A 20,988-nucleotide genomic window follows, 5' to 3' on the forward strand; every position below is an offset into this window, starting at 1 on the left:
CCATTGAAATTTGGTACACATTTCCTCTCATCATACTAAACAAAAAAAGCCAATGAAGACATACCTTTATTTCCAACCGTTCAGGCGTGACAATGTGATAAATGGTCTCATTGGAATGAATGGAGTAGTATTACTCAGTCGCTGATTTTGAGGGGAGGGGCAATGTAAGCGTGGTACTTCTTGGTGGCGTGTACCCCGTGGGTCGCAAGGGGGTGGCGAGGGCCATCATCGCTGCTTGCGGCTTTAATGATTAAAATTAATATTGCATTCCATTCATTCCCCAATCATGCATATGTGATGTGAATGTGAGCTCTGTAGACCAATGCCCCTAATCAAGACAGGACATCGAAAAAACCAGGAAACGAAGGCATATTTCGGTGGCGGCGTACGGGCGAACCGTGTGGAATTCGGAGAAAACGTGGATGTTTTAATGAAAACCCATGTGTCTGGATGTGGCATGTGAAATCTCAGCTCATTTGGGATCAATAAACAGAGACTAGATACGTTTTGAAAACAACGCTGCGAATGAAGTGGCGAATTTTTGATCCAATATGGCCGACTTCCTGTCCGTCATAGGGCAGCGCTATAATTATATTTTTTTGCTTCTCTCCATGAGCTCTATCACTGGTACGAATTTTGTCAAAATCTGAGTCGGGGCCTCCCTATAAAATTGAAAAAAATTTCAAAATTTCTAGGTTGCGCTGTCGAGGCCGGTGGTGTGTCCGGACATAGTTGCGATGCCATTTTATGAAATTTTTCGCCGAGCCGGTCCGATGCTATACCTATATGTGGGACTTTTTCGTTGACGTTCAGGGGTGAAAACTGCGATTGTTTTGGCGGAAAAATAATAATAAAACGAAAAGCCATCACTTCGTGAGTGGCGAGGGCCAATGATTTCAGTATTTTTAAATTAACATGCTTAAAATATTTTTTTGTAAATAAATCCAAAGATACTGAGGACTTCCATTCCTTTCCCATTTTGTTTTAAAGGTCCTATATTACACAAAACTGAGTCTTGTAACTTTTAAGCCATGTTATAATGCTGTTACCTCCTCAAAAACATACCTGGAGTTATATTTTGTTTCATTCACACATGTTCGAGTAACCCTGTATTATTAGCCTGTCTACATCTCCAATGCTCTGTTCCATCTTGTCATGTCATGAAGCTGTAGTTTTCAAGTTAACAGCTCCTTTTACCTTTCGTTCAGTAGAGATTGGCAATTGCAGGGCTGAAATCATCCAAATGATTCTAGTGAAGGTGTGTGGAGCACCTCCTGTATTACCATTTGATGACATCACAAGGCCGAACAGAGTGTTTTCAATTTGAGAGAACTCATCTTAAACATGCAAATAGGGTTTTTGTGTTAAACATAAGTCCAGGTATGTTTGCGATGAGGAAACAACATTAGAATACAGATCAGAAAATAGCGTAATATGGGCCATTTAAGTCTCATCCCCACAGCATGTTTACATCTAATCTCTCACCTAACAGTGAATCAATGTAACCTACAGACACATACTTCCTTCCCATCATGGCCCTAATCCCACTCAGTCAGAGCCTAATTACTCTTTATTAAACAGCACCAGTCCAGTGACAGTCTCTGCATATTTGTTGGCACAGCATCCGGACAGATGTGCCGTAGTATTCAATTGTCCCACTCAGGGTTATGTGTTTCCTACTGCAGTCTCAGGTCCCACTCACACACATAACACAGGCCTGATATTATTTTACTGCTATTAATGGTGGGCTCTGTGGCTCTGTCCAGTATGGTTTCATTTTCAACATGGATCACTGCTCTTTCCAGGATACATATTCACGTTTGCAGGCGAAACATGGTAACATTTCATAATACAAAAAGTTTTGTTCTTTGACAACTCTCTGTCTAAAATGGATATTAAAGGTGCACCTTCTAAGATTATACAGTATGGCTTTAAACACAGCTTGCCTAAGTGGCGAGTAACTATAGATGTTTTTGCTCAAAAATACCCTATGGTAAAACATGCATTGTTACCATAGACTGTATATATAAATGGACATAGCCAGCCGCCGCATTCCAAATTTCTATTTAAAAACTGTTGCCCCTCTCTCTGTAACTGTTGCTGTCAAATTCGTTATTTTGGTCTTAAAATGTTCATATTAACCCGCTCTACATGATCCTGGTGTTTTTATATCACTATTGTGTCCAGAAATCAAGATATGAATATTCTTAACGGACAACTCAGGCTCATTATTCCCCCAAGGTTTCTCCTGTTGGTGTTAGCAACAGATTTGATTGACAGTATTGCTAAGTGCTAAGCAGTCCTTGCTAAAACAGCAGTGGCAGGTGGGAAAGTGCATTACCTTTAACAGCCTCACTTCGGATTGGTTATTGTGGTTGCCATGGTACTCTCGATTGGAATTCCAAATATGGAACTGGCTACAAATTGGCCCCTAGCCCTGATGGGTTTCATTTGACTGGAGCCGAATACTCCAGTGAAATGAAGAATGCTCCAGTCAAATGAAGAATGGGTGATGTCACACTCACTCAGTCTTTATATAGTCTATGGTTGGTAGGTCCTTTCATTTTTGTCACTCTCTTTCTCTGCAGTCCTTGTGCCAACCGCGTTATCCAGATGGAGCCTCAAGCCTACGTAGATGGGTCAGAAGGCAGCCGCTACAGCCCGCCCCCCATGTACCGCACACCCCCTCCCCTTTACCAAACCCCGCCCCCTAGATACACCAGCCCCCCCTCCCTCCTACAGCAGTCTTGGATACGCCCAGCAAACGCAAATCACCATGCAGTCCACAGTCCAACTCCGCACTGAATACGACCCACGCACCCAGGCCTTCTATACCACTGCCGAACCCCGCTCCCAAATCTCCGTACAACCCATGAACCCCAACCAAACTCATGCCAATCCAGTTTACCACAACAACAGCAACCTGAATAACAACAACACCAGCAACCGTGGTAACGCCAGCTCTTTCACCCATCACCATCCAGCCGCAGGTGCGAGTTTTAGCCATGCACCAGGACCACAGCCTGATGCAATGTCTACAGGGAACAGTGTTGAGAATAACAGCTCCACGCGAGACCTCATATCCCAGTTTGGTGATGCGTCAATGGGGTTGAGATGCATTGAAACCCCTTGTTCTGGTTGGACTTTTGCTTCGTTTGCTGAACACCACTACGCTCCATTTCTGCTGCAGCCTACCACCAAGGTGAGTGACTCAAGCTGACTCAATGTACTTCGGAGACTTGTGGTTTAAACTTTCTGAGTCAAATACTTAACACATATTCAGTCTGACCACAGTTATACAGGTGGCCAGACATCACACAAGCAGCAACAGTAGTTTTTAAAGGGCCCTTATTACAATGTTTTTCTGATCTATGTTATAATGTTGTTTCCTCATCACAAACATACTTGGAGTTGTGTTTTGTTTCATTCACACATTTAACACACAAACCCTGCATATTTAGCTTGAGTTCTTCTTGTCAAAAAAGAAAACTCTTTTTCACCCGGTGATCTCATGTGGTAATACAAGAAGTGATCCAGTGTGTTTTTAAACTCTATACACGTTCACTTGATTCATTTGGATGTTTTCAGCCCTGGCATTGCCAGGCTCTTCTGAACTAAAAGTAAAAGGAGCTGTTAACTTGAAAACTACCACTTGATGACAACATAAGGTGAAACAGAGCATTTTGAGCTTTGGAGATGTAGACAGACTAATTATAAAGGGTTACTCAAACATATGTGAATGATGCAAACACAACTCCAAGTATGTTTTTGAGGAGATAACAATGTAACGTGGCTTAAAGCTTTGTGTAATGTAGGATTCTTTAAAGCTGCAATTGTAATTGTTCAGTTGGGGGATCTGCTACCACCTTGTCTCCATGGAGATGTTGTTGCTTGGCTGGAATGTTGTACAGTATAACAGACTTATCTATCTTGTATTGTAGTCAGTTCAATTCAATTCAATTCATTTATTTTTGTAACGCCCAAAATCACAACAACAGTTGTCTCGAAGGGCGTTCATGTTTTGGTTGAATGGGGGAAACCGGGGTACCCAGAGGAAACCCATCCAGACACGGGGAGAAGAGCATGCAAAACTCCACACAGAAAGGCCTGGGCTACCCAGGGATCGAACCAAACCTTCTTGCTGTGAGGCATGAGTGTTGCCTACTCAGCCACCGTGCTGCCTGAACACAAAAACAAACAGGAAAATCAAACAACAGGAAAATCAGACAAAACAAGAAAAAATCGGCCAGGCGAGGAGGAGGGAGGGGGGCGTGAGGAGGGCCAGGCGAGGAGGAGGAAGACCAAGTGAGGAGGAGGAGAGCCGGGTAGGAGGATGAGAGCCAGGCGAGGAGGAGAGGGAGGCGGGGTGGAGGAGGGCCAGGCGGGGAGGGGGAGAGGGTCCAGCTGTCATCGGGGCATCTGAAAGAGTTACACTCCACAGGGGGAGTGGTACAGGGGACAACATGTGAATAGCATTTGCTGATGAGAAAATAGGACGAAGCAGAGGATAGTTCTCAGGTTGCCATACTTCCCCCAGCTAGTTATCTCCTACTGCAGCTTATCTTATCCCGGGTTTTAATGTCACTCCCTAACTCCCTCCACTAAGTAACCTGGTCATAAGCTATACCGAAGAGGAAGGTTTTAAGCCTGGTCTTAAATACAGAGACTGTGGGGGCCTGTTTAACATCAGCAGGGAGTTGATTCCATAGCACAGGAGCTTGGTAACTGAATGCTCTCCCTCCACCTGTACTTTTGGACACTCTAGGAACCACTAATAGTCCTGCATTCTGAGAGCGGAGTGCTCTGTTGGCTGGTACGGGACAATAACATCTTGCAGATAGGATGGGGCCATACCTTTTAGGGTTTTGTATGTCAGGAGGAGGACTTTGAATTTGATTCTAAGCTCGACAGGAAGCCAGTGCAGATATTTTAGTACAGGACTGATGTGGTCTCTTCTTTTAGTTCCTGTTAGGACTCTGGCCGCTGCATTTTGGACCAACTGAGGGCTCCTATAGTACTTTTGAGGCAGGCGGACGAGCAGAGAATTACAGTAATCAAGTCTGGAAGTAACAAATGCATGGATGAGTTTTTCAGCATCGTTTTAGGTAAAATATTTCTAATTTTAGTTATATTTCGCAGGTGAAAGTATGCGGTTTTACAAGCTAGGTTTATATGGGCTGTGAATGAGAGATTTTGATCAAATAGGACTCCCAAGATTTTTACAGTAGGGCTAGAAGCTATACTCACATTGTCGAGTGAGATTATCTGGTCCGACAGAGAATCTCTTTGACCTTTGGGACCAACCACAATGACCTCTGTTTTTTCAGGATTTAAGAGCAGGTAATTCAAGGTCATCCAGGTTTTGATGTCCTTCACACAGGCACTGAGTTTATCTATTTGATCAGTCTGAACAAGTGTTACAAGTGTTTTTATTACTAAACTTGCTTTTTACTGTGAGCTGGCTAGCCTCCCCACAGATCTAACAGGTTTGTCTCCGTGGAGATGATAAATTTAATGTCATACTGTGGAATGTTCCAGACAAAGCAATAGCATCTCCATGGAGACAAACAGGTGGCAGACCTTTTAGTTCACCTTTAATCTTCCTAAACAACTGAACACAACTGAAATAATATAAACATATTGGTTCAGTTGTGACTGTAGTGATGTTTTTAACCAGTAGAAGTAAATGTTGCTATGTCTACTTAATCTATTGGGGTTGTTAACTTCCCATGCTGCTTTTATGTTGTATCGCGATACGACGCAAGAGGCTCAGCTTTACTGTTTTTACCTGTCTGTGAGCATGGTGGCGGAATAAAAAACTTATCTGCAATAAGACCCTCCTGTTTTGGGAATTTACATGGTAGCAGAGGATGGTTACCAATTACAAAGTACCGCCGAAGTTTGACAAAAACCGGCCATAGGAGTGCTGGGAAAATGAAGTTAGTATCTGGAGACTTGTTACGGAGCTGGACAAGAAAAAGCAAGCACTGGCAGTGGCACTTGGGCTGGAAGGGAGAGCCAGAGAAACGGCGCTGAAAATATCCGCAGAAGATTTAAACAAGGATAACGGTATGGAAACATTGCTTGTAAAACTGGATTGTGGTGTTTTTGAGAGAAGCAAAAGACCACGCTTACGAAGCACACTCTTATTTTGACTCGATAACAAAAGAGAGTGCGGTGTCCATGGCGGACTATATAATTGACTTTGAGCAGAGATACAACCCAATGAAAAAGTACATCATGACTCTGCCTGATGCCGCACTTGCCTTCAAGGTTCTTGACATGGCACGTCTGGAGGAGAAAAACAGACACCAGATACTGCATGCACTGAGCTGACTTTTGTAGATGCTTTAACTCCTCTTCACAATGTGTTCTAACTTTGCTTTCTCATTCGTTCTTTCAGATTATGGTGATCGTTCTGTTCCTGTGTTTGCTGGGGATCAGTTTGTATGGTACCACACAGGTCCGAGACGGTCTGGAGCTCACAGACATTGTTCCGAAGGGGACCAGTGAATATGACTTCATTGGGGCCCAGTTTAAGTTCTTCTCCTTCTATAATATGTATGTGGTGACTCAGCGAGCAGACTACCCACAGAAACAACCCCTCCTCTACCAGCTCCATCACAGATTCCACACTGTACGACATATTCTCAAAGAGGACAACGGAGAGTTGCCTCCCATGTGGATGCACTACTTCAGAGACTGGCTCCAAGGTAAAACAACGTTCATATGTGTGTAGTGTGTGTCACTACTCAGATACTAACAAATACTAAAACTTGTATCAAAACTAGATACTCACTTACAATTTAATGTGTCTTTATTTAAACAGGGAGAGCCCATAGCGTTCGGTTCCAGTCAAATGAAGCTCATCGAGGCTTGCAGTTATAGGGGCGCTGGTTTAGCAGGGAGTGGGCACTTAGCGAATCTGTTGCTAACCCTAGCGGGAGCAACCTCAAGGGAAGAAGGCACTTGATTTGACTGTTATTAATGTTCATAACTTGATTTACAGACACAATAGTGTCTGTAACAAGTCTGACAGCAGCAGCAGTTACAGAGAGGGGCCATAGTTTTACAATAGAAAGTGAACTGGAGCCAGAGTCGATGCAGTCGGAAGCATGCCCATGCTCACTTCCTATTTGGAACACACCGGCTAGCGTGTTATATATATATATATATATATATATATATATATATATATATATATATATATATATATATATATATACACACACACACACACACACACAAATAAATTCATAATTACCTTGTTCTAGGTAATGATTCATTAACAATAATTGTTTTGAGTTGGACATTGCATTCCATTGTTTATAATCTTTATCAGTACTGAAATAGGTATCAGGACTTATTTAGTGACAGTAGCTCAGTTGGTAGTGTTTGTCCACTAATGTGAAGGTTGGCGGTTCGAATCCCAGTCTTGACATGAACCTTGTTAGAGTGGTCAGATCCACCGACCCACAAGTTGGTAGTGCAATTCCAGCTCCCACAGATGAATGCTGTTGTTGTGTCCTTGGGAAAGACATTTAAATGACCTCAGTCCCAATGTCTGCGTACACTGGTGTATGAATGTGTCTGTGAATGAGTGAGTGGTTCCTTGATGTAAAGCACGTTGAGTAAACCTGAGCTATTAAAATGAACTCATATAGTGTCCACTTTTTGTATTTGTTATTTTATCCCTATATGAAATTCACTATACCTATCTAGCAACTTGGCTCTATGTTTGTTTTTGTTGTCTTTCAAAGCAGCAATGAAATATAAAGTTGCTAAAGTAACACTACGAAAAACGCTTTGAACAATACTTGTGCATGATTTGTTAGCCTTTATTTGGATAAAATATTTTTCTGTTGAATCCAAACACAGCCAAGGGACAGTGAAATATATGGTTAAACACTGTTCCTATGAAGCTTCTTTGAGATAATACTTTTGGTTTGTGTTTTGACATTATTGTGCAGAAAACAAGATGTTTGGCCTGGGTTCAGGTGTGGGAGGGACTCTGTAATGGACAATGACAGAAGCTGATTAGGATCAGCCTTAAAAAGAGCAGAAGCACAAAGTGGGAGGTTATTGGACCAGGCCCAAGGCTGAGCATGAGACAGCATAGCTTTAGTGCATGTTTGCATATTTTAAAGGGCCCATATTACACTATTTTCTGATCTCTGTTCTAATGTTGTTTCTTCATCACAAACATACCTGGAGTTGTGTTTTGTTTCATCTGCACATGTTTAACGCACAAACCCTGCATATTTAGACTCAGCTCTTCTCTTAAACCGAAAACACTCTGTTCCACCTTGTGATGTCATGTGGTAATACAGGAAGTGCTCCACTGTGTTTTTAAACTCCATACACTTTCATTTGTATGATTTCAGTCTTGGATTTGTCAGTGTCTACTGAACAAAAGGTAAAAGGTAATTGTTAACTTTTAAAACCACTTCAAGACATCACAAGGTGGAACAAATCTTTTTGAGCTTTGGTGATGTAGACAGACTAATAACATAAAGATGTGTGAATGAAACAAAACACAACTCCAGGTATGTTTTTGAGGAGGTAACAGCATAATAACATGGCTTTAAGCTCACAAGAGTCCATTTTGTATAATGTAGGACCTTTAATATGGATTCTGTTGATGTATATTAAAGGGCTGCACCATATGTCACCAAAAATATATCAGTATTGCGGTATTAACCCTACCTTCCTTAACCCGCTAACCCCAAACTCCTAACCCTACCGTCCTAACCCTAACTCTATCCCCTAACTCCTAACCCTACATCTATAATCCCCTCACCCCTAACTCCTAACCCTAACTTTACCCTTAGTGGTCAAACATGCCATTTTAGACATATTCATATTTCTCATTGACATGTTCAAGTTTTACTATCTGGCAGTGTGTAGTTTTAATGATAATGTAGAGGGACAGTATTCTTAACCTCACAGGGAGTTTTTGGGTGCGAGAGAAGGAGCAGGCTCTGCTTACTTTATGGGTTCATGAGACAAACTGGAGCCAGGCAGACCAAGGCATGAGACCCAAAACACCATCGACAACAGCATGAGCCTTGGAGCATTAAGTGGTCCCATGCAAGTAATGTGTCATGTTGTGATTGGTTACAGGTCTACAGCAAGCTTTTGACAATGACTGGGAGTTAGGTCGGATCACCCACTCGAACTACAAGAACGCTTCAGATGATGGTGTTCTGGCCTATAAACTTCTAGTTCAAACAGGACGCAGGGAAAAGCCGATAAACTTCAACCAGGTGGGGCTTTTTTTCTTTTTTTTCTTTTTTTTTAATTGATTGATGCATTATGAACGTACACTACTAGTCAAAAGGACACACCCTCTCATTCAGTGCTTCTTTCAAATTTATTTTAACTGCTTTCTATATTTCATATACATACCATAGACTGTATAAAGACTAAGTGAGTGTGAAGACGTCACCCATAGCCTGCAGCTCCACTCAATGAAGCTCACTGAGGCTAGCAGTTAAAGGGACCCATTTGGAGACAGAATTCCAATATGGAATTCTGACCTAGAGTATAATAACAACCAAAGGGGCAATCCGCACCTCTAGTTTAGCAGGGAGCGGGTGGTTAGCAATGTTGTCAATCAAACCTGTTGCTAACAGTAGCTGAAGTGACCTCAAGGAAAGGAGGGAGTTGATGTGGCTGTTATTAATGTTCATATCTTGATTTACAGACAAAGTAGCGAAATAAAAATAACAGGATCATGGAGAGCGGGTTAATTCGATAATTTTAAGACCAAAATGACGAGCCTGACAGCAGCAGGTAGAGAGAGAGAGAGGGTCAACAGTTTTTTAATGTAAAGTGAAATGGAGCCAGAGTCGATGGAGCCGGAAGTGCGCCCATGATCAATTCCTATTTGGAACGTGGCGGCTTGCAGGTTAGCTATATCCATTTAGTATATACAATCTATGGCCTTTCTGTGTAGACATGTTCAATTCAAATATGGCTATTACTGATAACTGTAACACTGATTTATTGTGATTTACAAAAGCATTGGCCAAGTTGTTTGTTATAATTTGACGTTTTGTTACTCAAGACGGTTATTAACCAGAAATACCTCAAATGAGTCCTCATCGAAAAATTTGGGTTGGCAGTTCCAATGTGTTTTCATCTTAGTGTCAGAGTTTTATTCACTAGCGGCGCATTTTAATATATGCGTAATGACAGATTGAAGACCTGAGTTAGTCCCTCTGTCATCTCTTCATATCCAAACGATTTATGATCTGGCGTTTTAGAGCCACACCCGGAATATAAACACGTTTTTTGGACATTCTCCTGCATTCTGCGTATCTGTACCTTCTGTCTTTGACCTGACGCAGCCCTGGAATTTCAAATTCACTTGAGCTCAGCTTCTGAAAAAGCGATTATCTTGATTTGAACCATTTGTCCCACTTGGAGGACGTGTTGCTCTGTGAAGTGTGTGTTAGACACAGACATCATCCATCAACAAATCTTATGTATTCTTTCAGTGCCTTTGTCTAATACATTACCATTCCTGTATATTGGACCAACCAGGGGGCCCGGGTCAAGAAGCCTCACACGGGCCCCCTTCTATAATATAAATTAATAGTAAGAGGGTCCAGTTCTGGGCTGATAAGACGCTAGGGCCTGGGACAATAGACAACCCCTTTGGGAAGTGAGCATAGGCATGCCTCTGGCTCCATTTCACTTACTTTGCAAAAACTGTGGCCCCTCTCTCTGCAACTGCTGGTCTTAAAATGTTTCATATTAACTCGCTCTACGTGATACTAGTTTTAGTATAGATTAGTTACTTTTCAATACTTTTGACCAACCCTACTTGAGTACCTCCTTGACATTTTCGTATCTGTATCTTGGCTAGTTGTTGCAAAATGGACTCCATGCCATGTTTTAATGTTTTTACCTCCTCAAAAACATACCTGGAGTTGTGTTGTGTTTTGTTTGATTCCCACATGTTTGAGTAACCCTTTATTATTAGTCTGTCTACATCTCCAAAGCTCAAAACATTCTGTTCCACCCTGTAATGTTATGAAGTGGTAGTTTTCAAAATAACTGCTCCTTTTACCTTTAGTTTAGTAGATATTGGCATTTCCAGATTTTGCCTTACCTCTGTTCTCAGCTCAGTCTACAGGTAGTAGAGTGGGGCCTTTGTGTTGCGGGCCTGTGATGTCACTTCCTGTGTCTGTGTTGCCGTGCTGTTGCCATGAGACATATACGGCGGGGGGAAGGGGGGAAGCTGGCTTCCCGTGACAGCCTGAAGACATACAGTTGTTGCGTATCCCACTGCTAAATTCAGTCCAGACTCTGTAGACTCTGGCCCCATCTTCCTCCCGAGCTGTGTCCCCTTTCAATGAAACGGCATGTGGGGTGGGAGCCGGAGTAGCTGTTTTTTGGGCCCTAAAATGAAGAACAGGCCTTTTCCAAGTCTGGCAAATTACAGAGCGAGATGTTTGTTTTGATATGCCACTCCATGGATGTGTGCTGAGGTGTTCTGCTTTGATCCTGTCCTGTTAACGTTTTATGTTTTTTCTGTCAGCCATTTGTTCCATATGTGTCATTTGAAATAGTCAGATTGGTTACAGCGTTATTTTGTTTGGCTTTTATTGCAGAATCAATTTTGTTTGGATGGAGGGTGCCGCTTTCTATTAATTTATTTGTTACTCGCTTTTGGCCAACAAGGGAATGGGTTTAAGATGAGCGAGAAAGTGAAATATAGCCCTATTTTCTGATCTATGTTACAATGGTGTTTAACTCATCACAAACATACCTGGAATTGTGTTTTGTTCTATCACAAATGTTTAACACACAAACCCTGCATATTTAGTTCTTCTGTCAGACAGAAACTCTGTTCCACCTTGTGATGCCTACAGGATGCCGCCACTGTGTTTTTTAACTCCATGCACATTCACTAGAGGTCATTTGGTGTCGTAAACGGTGGGTGAAGCGGACCAAAGAGTGCAGACTTGGGGCAGATTTACGTTGTTTTATTTACAATAGTGCAAAAGACAGTTCAGACAGTTCATTTATCACACACGGGACGTAGGTAGCGGGAGGCAGACCAGACGGGCATAGTCCAGAGCGGGCAGGAGACATCCAGGGCCGGAGCAAGACGACAGAACAAGGCGCGGGAACAGGAAGGACGGAGCAGGAGTAATCCCAGCAAGTGGGAGCCAGGGCAGGTGACGGGAAACAAGCCAGAGACCAAGACAGGACAGGAGGCGGAAGACACACGTAGGCTCCCGCAGACAACGACAGGGATGACAGAACAAGGAACGACGACGATCATGCACTGAGTGTCTAGTTCTGGCTCCTCTTATACACAGCAGGTGGTGGTGATTGCGCTGATGGGCTGCAGGTGCGCGCAGGAGGAGCCAGGAGCCCAGCCAAGATCCGGCAGGTGAGGGAGGGAAAGAGCAGGACAGGAGGAAAACTAGGAGCGGACGGTGCGGATCATGACATTTGGATAATTTTAGCCCTGGAATTGCCAATCTCTACTGAAACTAAAGGTTAAAGGAGCTATGCTAAAACCTGCTTGTCTCCATGGCAATAGATAAGCCTGTACAACAATATATACAAAGCAATGGCCTGATACAAAAACAGGTATAGCAAAAAGTTAAATATCGTGTCTTTAACTTGATATTGCAGGAGAGAATAGACCAAGAGACTGTGCTATTGCTATCAGCAGTTTGTTCTGGTCAGGCCCTCTGTGGCGCCTGGCATTCTGGGTAATTGTAGGTAGCCAGATTTGTACAGATGTTGTGTTATTTTTATAGCTCTACTCCATTTGCTGGGTGGCATTTCCTTCAGTGTTAACAACCAGGTTAACTGCACACAGACTCAGGGTTCCAGCCAATTTTTTCATTGTTAAGTGAAGCCATTTTTTCCTTTTTCCTCACCCCTGTCCCAAAAACACAGTCTGTTCTCCTTGTCCCTACCTCGTCCTGGTGCTGGGTCCTGGCCTCGCGATTTATGGTTCACAGACAGAGGAGTGGCAAAGGCTGTAACACTTAAGCTCTGGGCCTACACGTGGGAGGGCCTGTCTGTACCTACACCAACCAAGATTTAACTCAGCTCTTGTGTCTTAAAGGTTCTATATTACATAAAATGGACTCTTGTGAGCTTTAAATCACATTATAATGTTGTCAGCTCCTCAAAAACATACCTGGAGTTATGTTTTATTTCATTCACACATGTCTGAGTAACCTTTTATTATTAGTCTGTCTATATCTCCAAAGCTCAAGATGCTCTTGTCCACCTTGTGATGTCATGGCGTGGCGTTTTTTAAGGCAACAGCTCATTTTACCTTTAGTTCAGAAGAGATTGGCAATTCCAAGGCTGAAATAACCCAAATGATTTTAGTGAAGGTGTGTGGAGTTTAAAAAAACACTTCTTGTATTTCCACGTGACATCACAAAGTGGAACAGTGTGTTTTATTCCCCACTGTGGGACCAATAAAGGCATATCTTATCTTAAGTTTGAGAGAATAATTCAGTGTAAATATGCAGGGTTTGTGTGTTAAACGTGTGAAAAAAACACAACTTAAGGTATCTTTGTGATGAGGAAACAACATTAAAACAGATCAGAAAATAGTTTAATATGGACCATTTAAGATTTAACCCGAGTGTGTTAAAGCTCCTATATTATAAATCAATGACTCTTTTGAGCTTTAAGCTATGTTATAGTGCTGTTACCTCCTCAAAATCATACCTGGAGTTGTGTTTTGATTTATTCACACGTTTGAGTAAGACATAAAAGGCCCATGTAAAAATGCCAAATCAGCTTGAGTTGAACCTATTCATGTTTTTTTTCATTCATAGGCACCATTTTGAGTACTTTTTTGCCATCCCAAAGAAATAATATTTAGTTTTTACAAGTTATTTGCCCTGGCAACAAGTGCAAAATTATTCTGAAACCCATGTCTAGCTGAAAATCATATTTACTTCAAATTTTGGATAAGGTTGTAAACACACATTCTTTTGTTTTGAATTAATTGCTACAGCAATGGTGCTAATTTTTCACATTTTCATTCAAAACCCATGGATAGCCGTATTAAATAGTTAAGTCTGATTCCAAGCATACACTCAGCACTACTGCATGAAAAAGAGAAAGAAAAGAAGAGGTCACACAGCACCCTCTATCCAAACTGTTCAGAGCTGTCAGGAGCCGGCGCCCTCTCTCCAAACTGCTCGGCTTAGTTAGGAGGCGGCACCCACATCCAAACAGCTTGGAGCGGTCAGGAAGCAGCCCCCTCTGTCCAAACTGCTCAGATCAATCATGAGGCAACAACCTCTATCCAAACTGCTCGGAGCGGCCAAGAGACAGGACCCCCCTATCCAAACTGCTCGGAGCAGTCAGGAGATGGCGCCTTCCATTCAAACTACTTGGAGTGGGCAGGTCACAGTGCTCTCCGTCCAAACAGCTCGGAGCGGTCTGGAGACAGTGCTGTCTGTACAAACAGCTTGGAGGAGTCAGGAGGCGGTTCCCTCTGTCCACACTGCTCGGATCAATCAGGAGTTGGTGCCCCCTATCCAAAGTGCTCTGAGCAGTCAGGAGACAGCGCCCTCTATCCAAACTTCTCGGAGTAGTCACGAGACCGTGCCCTCCAGGCAAACAGCTCTGAGCAGTCAGGAAGTGGCGCCCTCCATCCAAACACTTCAGAGCAGTCAGGGGCTGCGATGTGAGCTTGGCCCCGCTCTATCTGCTGCATGTAAAGGGAGAGGCTGATTCAACACTTTCCATGTTTTAATGTGGCATGATAATTCCGGGAAGCTGCTCCGACCAGAGTGGGAATTTTCGGAATGGTCCCAGTGTTGGCTCTGTTGATTTTCCTTTGGTTGGAAAGAGCGGCAAGCAAATATTTTCAACTCACCTGTTTGAGTTTGACCTGGCCACAGTACACCTCCTCGTCCAGTGTATACAACAGAGGCCACAATATCAAGTTTAACCTCTCCTCGAGCACTCCATTTTCCAAATTAATTACTCCATGTCTATTTATTCATGATGATGAGATTAGTAGCAATGCGAAGTTTTGCCATGACAAAAACTAGCATGCTAATGCACACTTCTTGATTGCTAGACAATAAAATGCTAATTAGATATAGACTTATTTTGACCTCAAGAGCTGCTTATACAAATTTCTGCACTTGGGCAAGACAAATACTGCTCCAAACAAATGGGGAAAATGTGATACAGGACTTTTAATGCCCTTGTGGAACTCCAGATAAAACAATAACATCTCCATGGAGACAGTATTGTGTCCCTACCAGAAAAGTTACATAATACATCTTTAATCGTGGTTTTGTTGTGTTATTAAATTATTTCTGTTTTACTTTCCAGCTGAAATGGCAGAGGCTGGTAGACGCGGATGGCATAATCAACCCCAGAGCCTTTTACATCTACCTAACAGCTTGGGTCAGCAACGATCCAGTGGCCTACGCCGCGTCCCAGGCCAACCTCCGACCCCACCCTCCCGAGTGGATCCACGACCGTACCGACTCCATGCCTGAAACACGCCTCAGCAGTAAGTCACGGCCGCTTTGACCATAGACTGTATAGGACTGAGTGTGAAGTCACCCATAGCATTCAGCTCTAGTCAAATGAAGCTCATCAAGGCTAGCAGTTATAGGGGCCAATTTGGAGCTATCTTCCAAGTTTGGAATTCCATATTTTGGCATCATAGCAACCAAAGAGCTAATCTGGAGCGAGGCTGGTGAAGGTAACACCCCTTCCAGCCCGCATTGGTAGTTAGCAGAAAGCGGGCACTTAGCAACAGGTTGGATTTACAGCGTTGCTGATGCTAACAAGCAACCTTAGGGAAAGAACGCTCCTGATGTGTCCGTTATTAATGTTCATATCACAATAGCAAAATAAGAATACCAGGATCAAAGAGAGCGAATTAATACGAACATTTTAAGACCAAAATGACGAGGCTAATGGCAGCAGTTACAGAAAGAGATGCCACAATTTTTCAATTAGAAAGTGAATTGGAGCCAGAGTTGATGGAACCAGAAGTGCCCCCATGTTCACTTCCTGTTTGGAAAGCAGCGGCTACCAGGTTAGCTTTGTCCATTTATATATGAGGTCTATGGCTTTGGCTAGTGGGACACTGGGACAAGTTTTTGTTGGACGGTTTGCATCTGACTGCATAATGAGTGTTTGCTTTGTGTCTTGAAAACTTATTAAAATGGGACAGAGTAATACAGCTATTATTTCAGTCTATTAAAACAAAAACTATATATTAAATACAGAGGTGGAAAAGGCACTCAGTTTTGTTACTTAAAAACTCCAAAGAAAAAATGTCACATCACAAATGTACTTATGTAAGAGAATTAAAAATTATTTTACATAAGAGAAAAAATGTACTTAAATGAGATAAAACTTAAATTAGATATAAAATATTTCTAAAGTATCCATCCATCCATCCATCCATTTTCTTCCGCTTATCCGGGGCCGGGTCGCGGGGGCAGCAGTCTAAGCAGGGACTCCCAGACTTCCCTCACCCCAGACACGTCCTCCAGCTCCTCCGGTGGGACCCCAAGGCGTTCCCAGGCCAGCCAAGAGACATAGTCCCTCCAGCGTGTCCTGGGTCTTCCCCGGGGCCTCCTCCCGGTGGGACATGCCCAGAACACCTCCCTAGGGAGACGTCCAGGAGGCATTCTGAGCAGATGCCCGAGCCACCTCAGCTGGTTCCTCTCAATGTGTAGGAGCAGCTCCTCCCGTGTGACCGAGCTCCTCACCCTATAACTAAGGGTGCACCCGGCCACCCTGCAGAGGAAACCCATTTCAGCCGCTTGTATCCACGACCTTGTCCTTTCGGTCATTACCCAGAGCTTGTGACCATAGGTGAGGGTAGGAACGTAGATTGACCGGTAAATTGAGAGCTTTGCCTTTGGGCTCCGGACCCCATACTCCCAGAGCACCCCCCAAAGGACACCGCGAGGGACACGGTCGAATGCCTTCTCCAGATCCACAAAGCACATGTGGACTGGTTGGGCAAACTCCCATGAACCCTCGAGGACCCGATGGAGAGTATAGAGCTGGTCCAGTGTTCGGCGACCAGGACGAAAACCACACTGCTCCTCCTGAATCCGAGGTTCAACTATCGGTCGGATTCTCCTCTCCAGTACCCTGGAATAGACCTTACCGGGAAGGCTGAGGAGTGTGATTCCCCTGTAATTGGAACACACCCTCCGGTCCCCCTTCTTATACAGAGGGACCACCACCCCGGTCTGCCATTCCACAGGTACTGTCCCCGACCGCCACGCGATGTTGCAGAGACGTGTCAGCCAAGACAGCCCCACAACATCCAGAGACTTGAGGTACTCAGGACAGATCTCATCCACCCCCGGAGCCTTGCCACCGAGGAGCTTGTCAACCACCTCAGTGACTTCAGCCAGGGTGATGGACGAGTCCGCCTCGGGGTCCCCAGTTTTTGCTTCCTCCTCGGAAGATGTGACAGTGGGATTGAGGAGATCCTCAAAGTATTCCTTCCACCGCCCGACAACATCCCCGGTCGAGGTCAGCAGCTCTCCACCCGCACTGTAAACAGTGTTGGTGAAGCACTGCTTCCCCCTCCTGAGGCGTCGGATGGTTTGCCAGAGTTTCTTTGAAGCCGTCCGATAGTCCTCCTCCGTGGCCTTCCCGAACTCCTCCCAACCCCGGGTTTTTGCCTCTGTGACTGCACTAGCCATGGCACGCTTGGCCCGCCGGTACTCATCGGCTGCCTCAGGAGTCCCACGAGCCAACAAGGCTCGATAGGACTCCTTCTTCAGCTTGACGGCATCCGTTACTTCCGGTGTCCACCACCGGGTTCGGGGATTGCCGCCGCGACAAGGACCGCAGACCTTACGACCACAACTACGAGCAGCCGCATCGACAATAGAGGTGGAGAACATGGCCCACTCAGAGTCCATGTCCCCAGCCTCCCTCGGGATCAAGGAGAAGCTCTCCCGGAGGTGGGAGTTGAAGGGCTCCGCCAGACGTTCCCAGCAGACCCTCACGATGCGCTTTGGCCTGCCAGGCCTGTCCGGCTTCCTCCTCCGCCAGCGGATCCAACTCACCACCAGGTGGTGATCAGTTGACAGCTCGGCCCCTCTCTTCACCCGAGTGTCCAAGACACACGGTCGGAGGTCAGATGACACAACAACAAAGTCGATCATCAACCTCCAACCTAGAGTGTCCTGGTGTCACGTGCACCGATGGACACCCTTGTGCTCGAACATGGTGTTTGTTATGGACAAGCTGTGACTAGCACAGAAGTCCAATAACAAAACACCGCTCGGGTTCAGATCGGGGAGGCCGTTCCTCCCAATCACGCCCCTCCAAGTGTCACTGTCATTACCCACATGGGCGTTGAAGTCCCCCAGCAAAACAATGGAGTCCCCAGTTGGTGCACTGTCTAGTACCCCTCCCGGGGACTCCAAGAAGGCTGGCTACTCCGCACTGCTGTTTGGCCCGTAGGCCGACACAACAGTGAGACACCTGTCCCCACCCGGACGCGCAGGGACGCGACCCTCTCGTTCACCAGGGTGAACTCCAACACGTGGCGGCTGAGCTGTGGGGCAATGAGCAAGCCCACACCAGCTCGCCGCCGCAACGCCAGAGAAATGGAGAGTCCAACCCCTCTCAAGAAGTTGGGTTCCAGAGCCCAAGCTGTGCGTGGAGGTGAGGCCGACTATATCTAGCCGGTAACGCTCAATCTCCCGCACAAGCTCAGGCTCCCCCCCACCCCACCCCAGCGAGGTGACATTCCATGTCCCCAGAGCTAGTCTTCATGTCCGGAGATCTGGTCGTCGAGGTCCCTGCCTTCGACTGCCGCCCAGATCTCTCTGCACCCGCCCCTCATGGCTCCTCTCGCAGGTTGTGGGTCCACGGGAGGATGGCCCCACGTCGTTTCTTCGGGCTGGGCCCGGCCGGGCCCCGTGGGCCACCAGGCGCTCACTGCCGAGCACTCACCCCAGGCCTGGCTCCAGGGTGGGGCCCCGGTAATGCCAGTCCAGGCGACATAAACGGCCTTGATGTTTTTTCCTTCATGATGGGCTTCTGAACGGCTCTTAGTCAGACCCGTCTCCCAGGACCTGTTTGCCATGGGTGACCCTACCAGGGGCATGAAGCCCCCGACAACATAGCTCCCAAGATCATTCGGGTGCTCAAACCCCTCCACCACGTTAAGGTGGCGGTTCAGGGAGGGGTATTTCTAAAGTATTTCACGCAGATTTGGAGGCTTCAAATATAGGGATTTTCATAACGATTTGTGCTGAATTTTGGTTAACAGAAACAACTGAATTGTTTGGGGTTTTTTTTCAGTTTTATTTCTATATTTTTATTTGCTCAAATTACAAATGTGTTAAAAATAAACCCTCAGCCTTTTCAGCAGGTCTCACACAATAATAAAAAAATACTTTTACTTTTCAGTCCAGTACAAAAATCTAGTGGAGTAGAAAGTACAAATACCTGGTAGTGTAATGTAGTAAGGTAAAAGTGAAAAGTATCCATCTACTTAAGTAGGCATTTTAAGTATCTGTACTTTACTACTTCTGTTTTGAATGATGTGGTCACTTGTTCTGCCCATTAGCCTGGGTCAGAACTCCTAAACAAACAATGTCACATGTTCTACAGGTTTGTTTATAAATGTATTTGAATCAGGGAAAGTTATGATGTAGCATATTTCACACAAACACACAGAGCGTATGGCACCAACGTTACATTTGATGTGAAATTCTGTACAAGATCTGTGACGCCGTCTGTGAAGTGGTCTGTGAAGTGGTCTGTGAAGCGGTCTGTGAAGCGGTCTGTGAAGCGGTCTGTGAAGCGGTCTGTGAAGCGGTCTGTGAAGCGGTCTGTGAAGCGGTCTGATCTGTGAGGCGGTCTGTGAAGTGGTCTGTGAAGCAGTCCGATCTGTGAAGTGATCTGCAGTCCATCCATGTGAGGCAGTCTGTGAGGAAATCTGTGAGGTGGTCTGTGAGACGATCTGTGATGCAGTCTGATCTGTGATGCAGTCTGATCTGTGATGCAATCTGATCTGTGAGGCAGTCTGTGAGGCGGTCCATGAAGCGGTCCATGAAGTGGTCTGTGAGGTGATCTGCAGACCATCCGTGTGAGGAGGTCTGATGCGATCTGTGAGGTGATTTGTGAGGCGGTCTGTGAGGTTATCTGCAGACCATCCATGTGAGGCAGTCTGTGAGGTGATCTAATCTGGGAGTTGGTCTGTGAGGCAATCTGTGAGGTGGTCTGATCTGTGAGGCGTTCTGTGAGGCAGTCTCTGAAGCGGTCTGTGAAGCTTTTTGATCTGTGAGGCAAGCTGATCTATGAGACAATCTGCAGACCATCCGTTTGAGGCGATTTGTGAGGCAATATACAGACCATCCATATGAGGCAAACTATGAGGCGATCTGCAGACCATCCATTTGAGGCGGTCTGTGAGGCAATCTGCAGACCGTCTTTGAGGCAGTCTGATCTGTGAGGTGGGCTGTGTGGCACTCTGTGTGGCGGTCTGTGAGGCAGTCTGAAGCGATCTGTGAAGTGCTCTGTGAGACAGTCTGATGTGTGAAGCGGTCTGATCTGTAAGGCGGTCTGTGAGGTGGTCTGTGAGGCAATCTGCAGACCATCCATGTGAGGCGATCTACAGATCATCCATTTTAGGCAGTCTATGAGGCGGTCTATGAGGCTGTCTATGAGGCTGTCTGTGAGGTGGTCTGTGAGGTGGTGGCTACACCACTGTAGACCTCTGCAGTATCTTTAATATATAGTTGTGTGAGTTCAGGTTTCAGAGCCAGAGCCCAAATACACAACACACTGTGGCTTTCCGAAAGGTACCTCCGGAGAACGCTATAATCGTGTCTACTGTATCACACGCACACATGCACATGAGGGGCCCTCGTATCACATGCACACATGCACATTTATACACCCACGGACATACCTCACGCACACACACATATACAAGAACACACACGCACCCATACACACACATGCACA

At 45.1% G+C, this 20,988-nt stretch overlaps 1 protein-coding gene across 1 annotated transcript in view; it reads left to right on the forward strand.

Annotated features, from left to right (window-relative positions):
- The window catches only part of ptch1 (patched 1), a 148,278-nt gene that overhangs the window by 97,292 nt on the left and 29,998 nt on the right, over nucleotides 1–20,988 (forward strand). Inside the window, 5 exon segments of the mRNA XM_033972105.2 lie at nucleotides 2,589–2,724; nucleotides 2,726–3,202; nucleotides 6,404–6,713; nucleotides 9,124–9,266; nucleotides 15,349–15,532. Of these exon segments, the coding sequence (XP_033827996.1) occupies nucleotides 2,589–2,724; nucleotides 2,726–3,202; nucleotides 6,404–6,713; nucleotides 9,124–9,266; nucleotides 15,349–15,532 (1,250 nt within the window).

This window comes from Periophthalmus magnuspinnatus, chromosome 9 (genome assembly GCF_009829125.3).
Source record: "Periophthalmus magnuspinnatus isolate fPerMag1 chromosome 9, fPerMag1.2.pri, whole genome shotgun sequence".
NCBI lineage: Eukaryota > Metazoa > Chordata > Actinopteri > Gobiiformes > Gobiidae > Periophthalmus > Periophthalmus magnuspinnatus.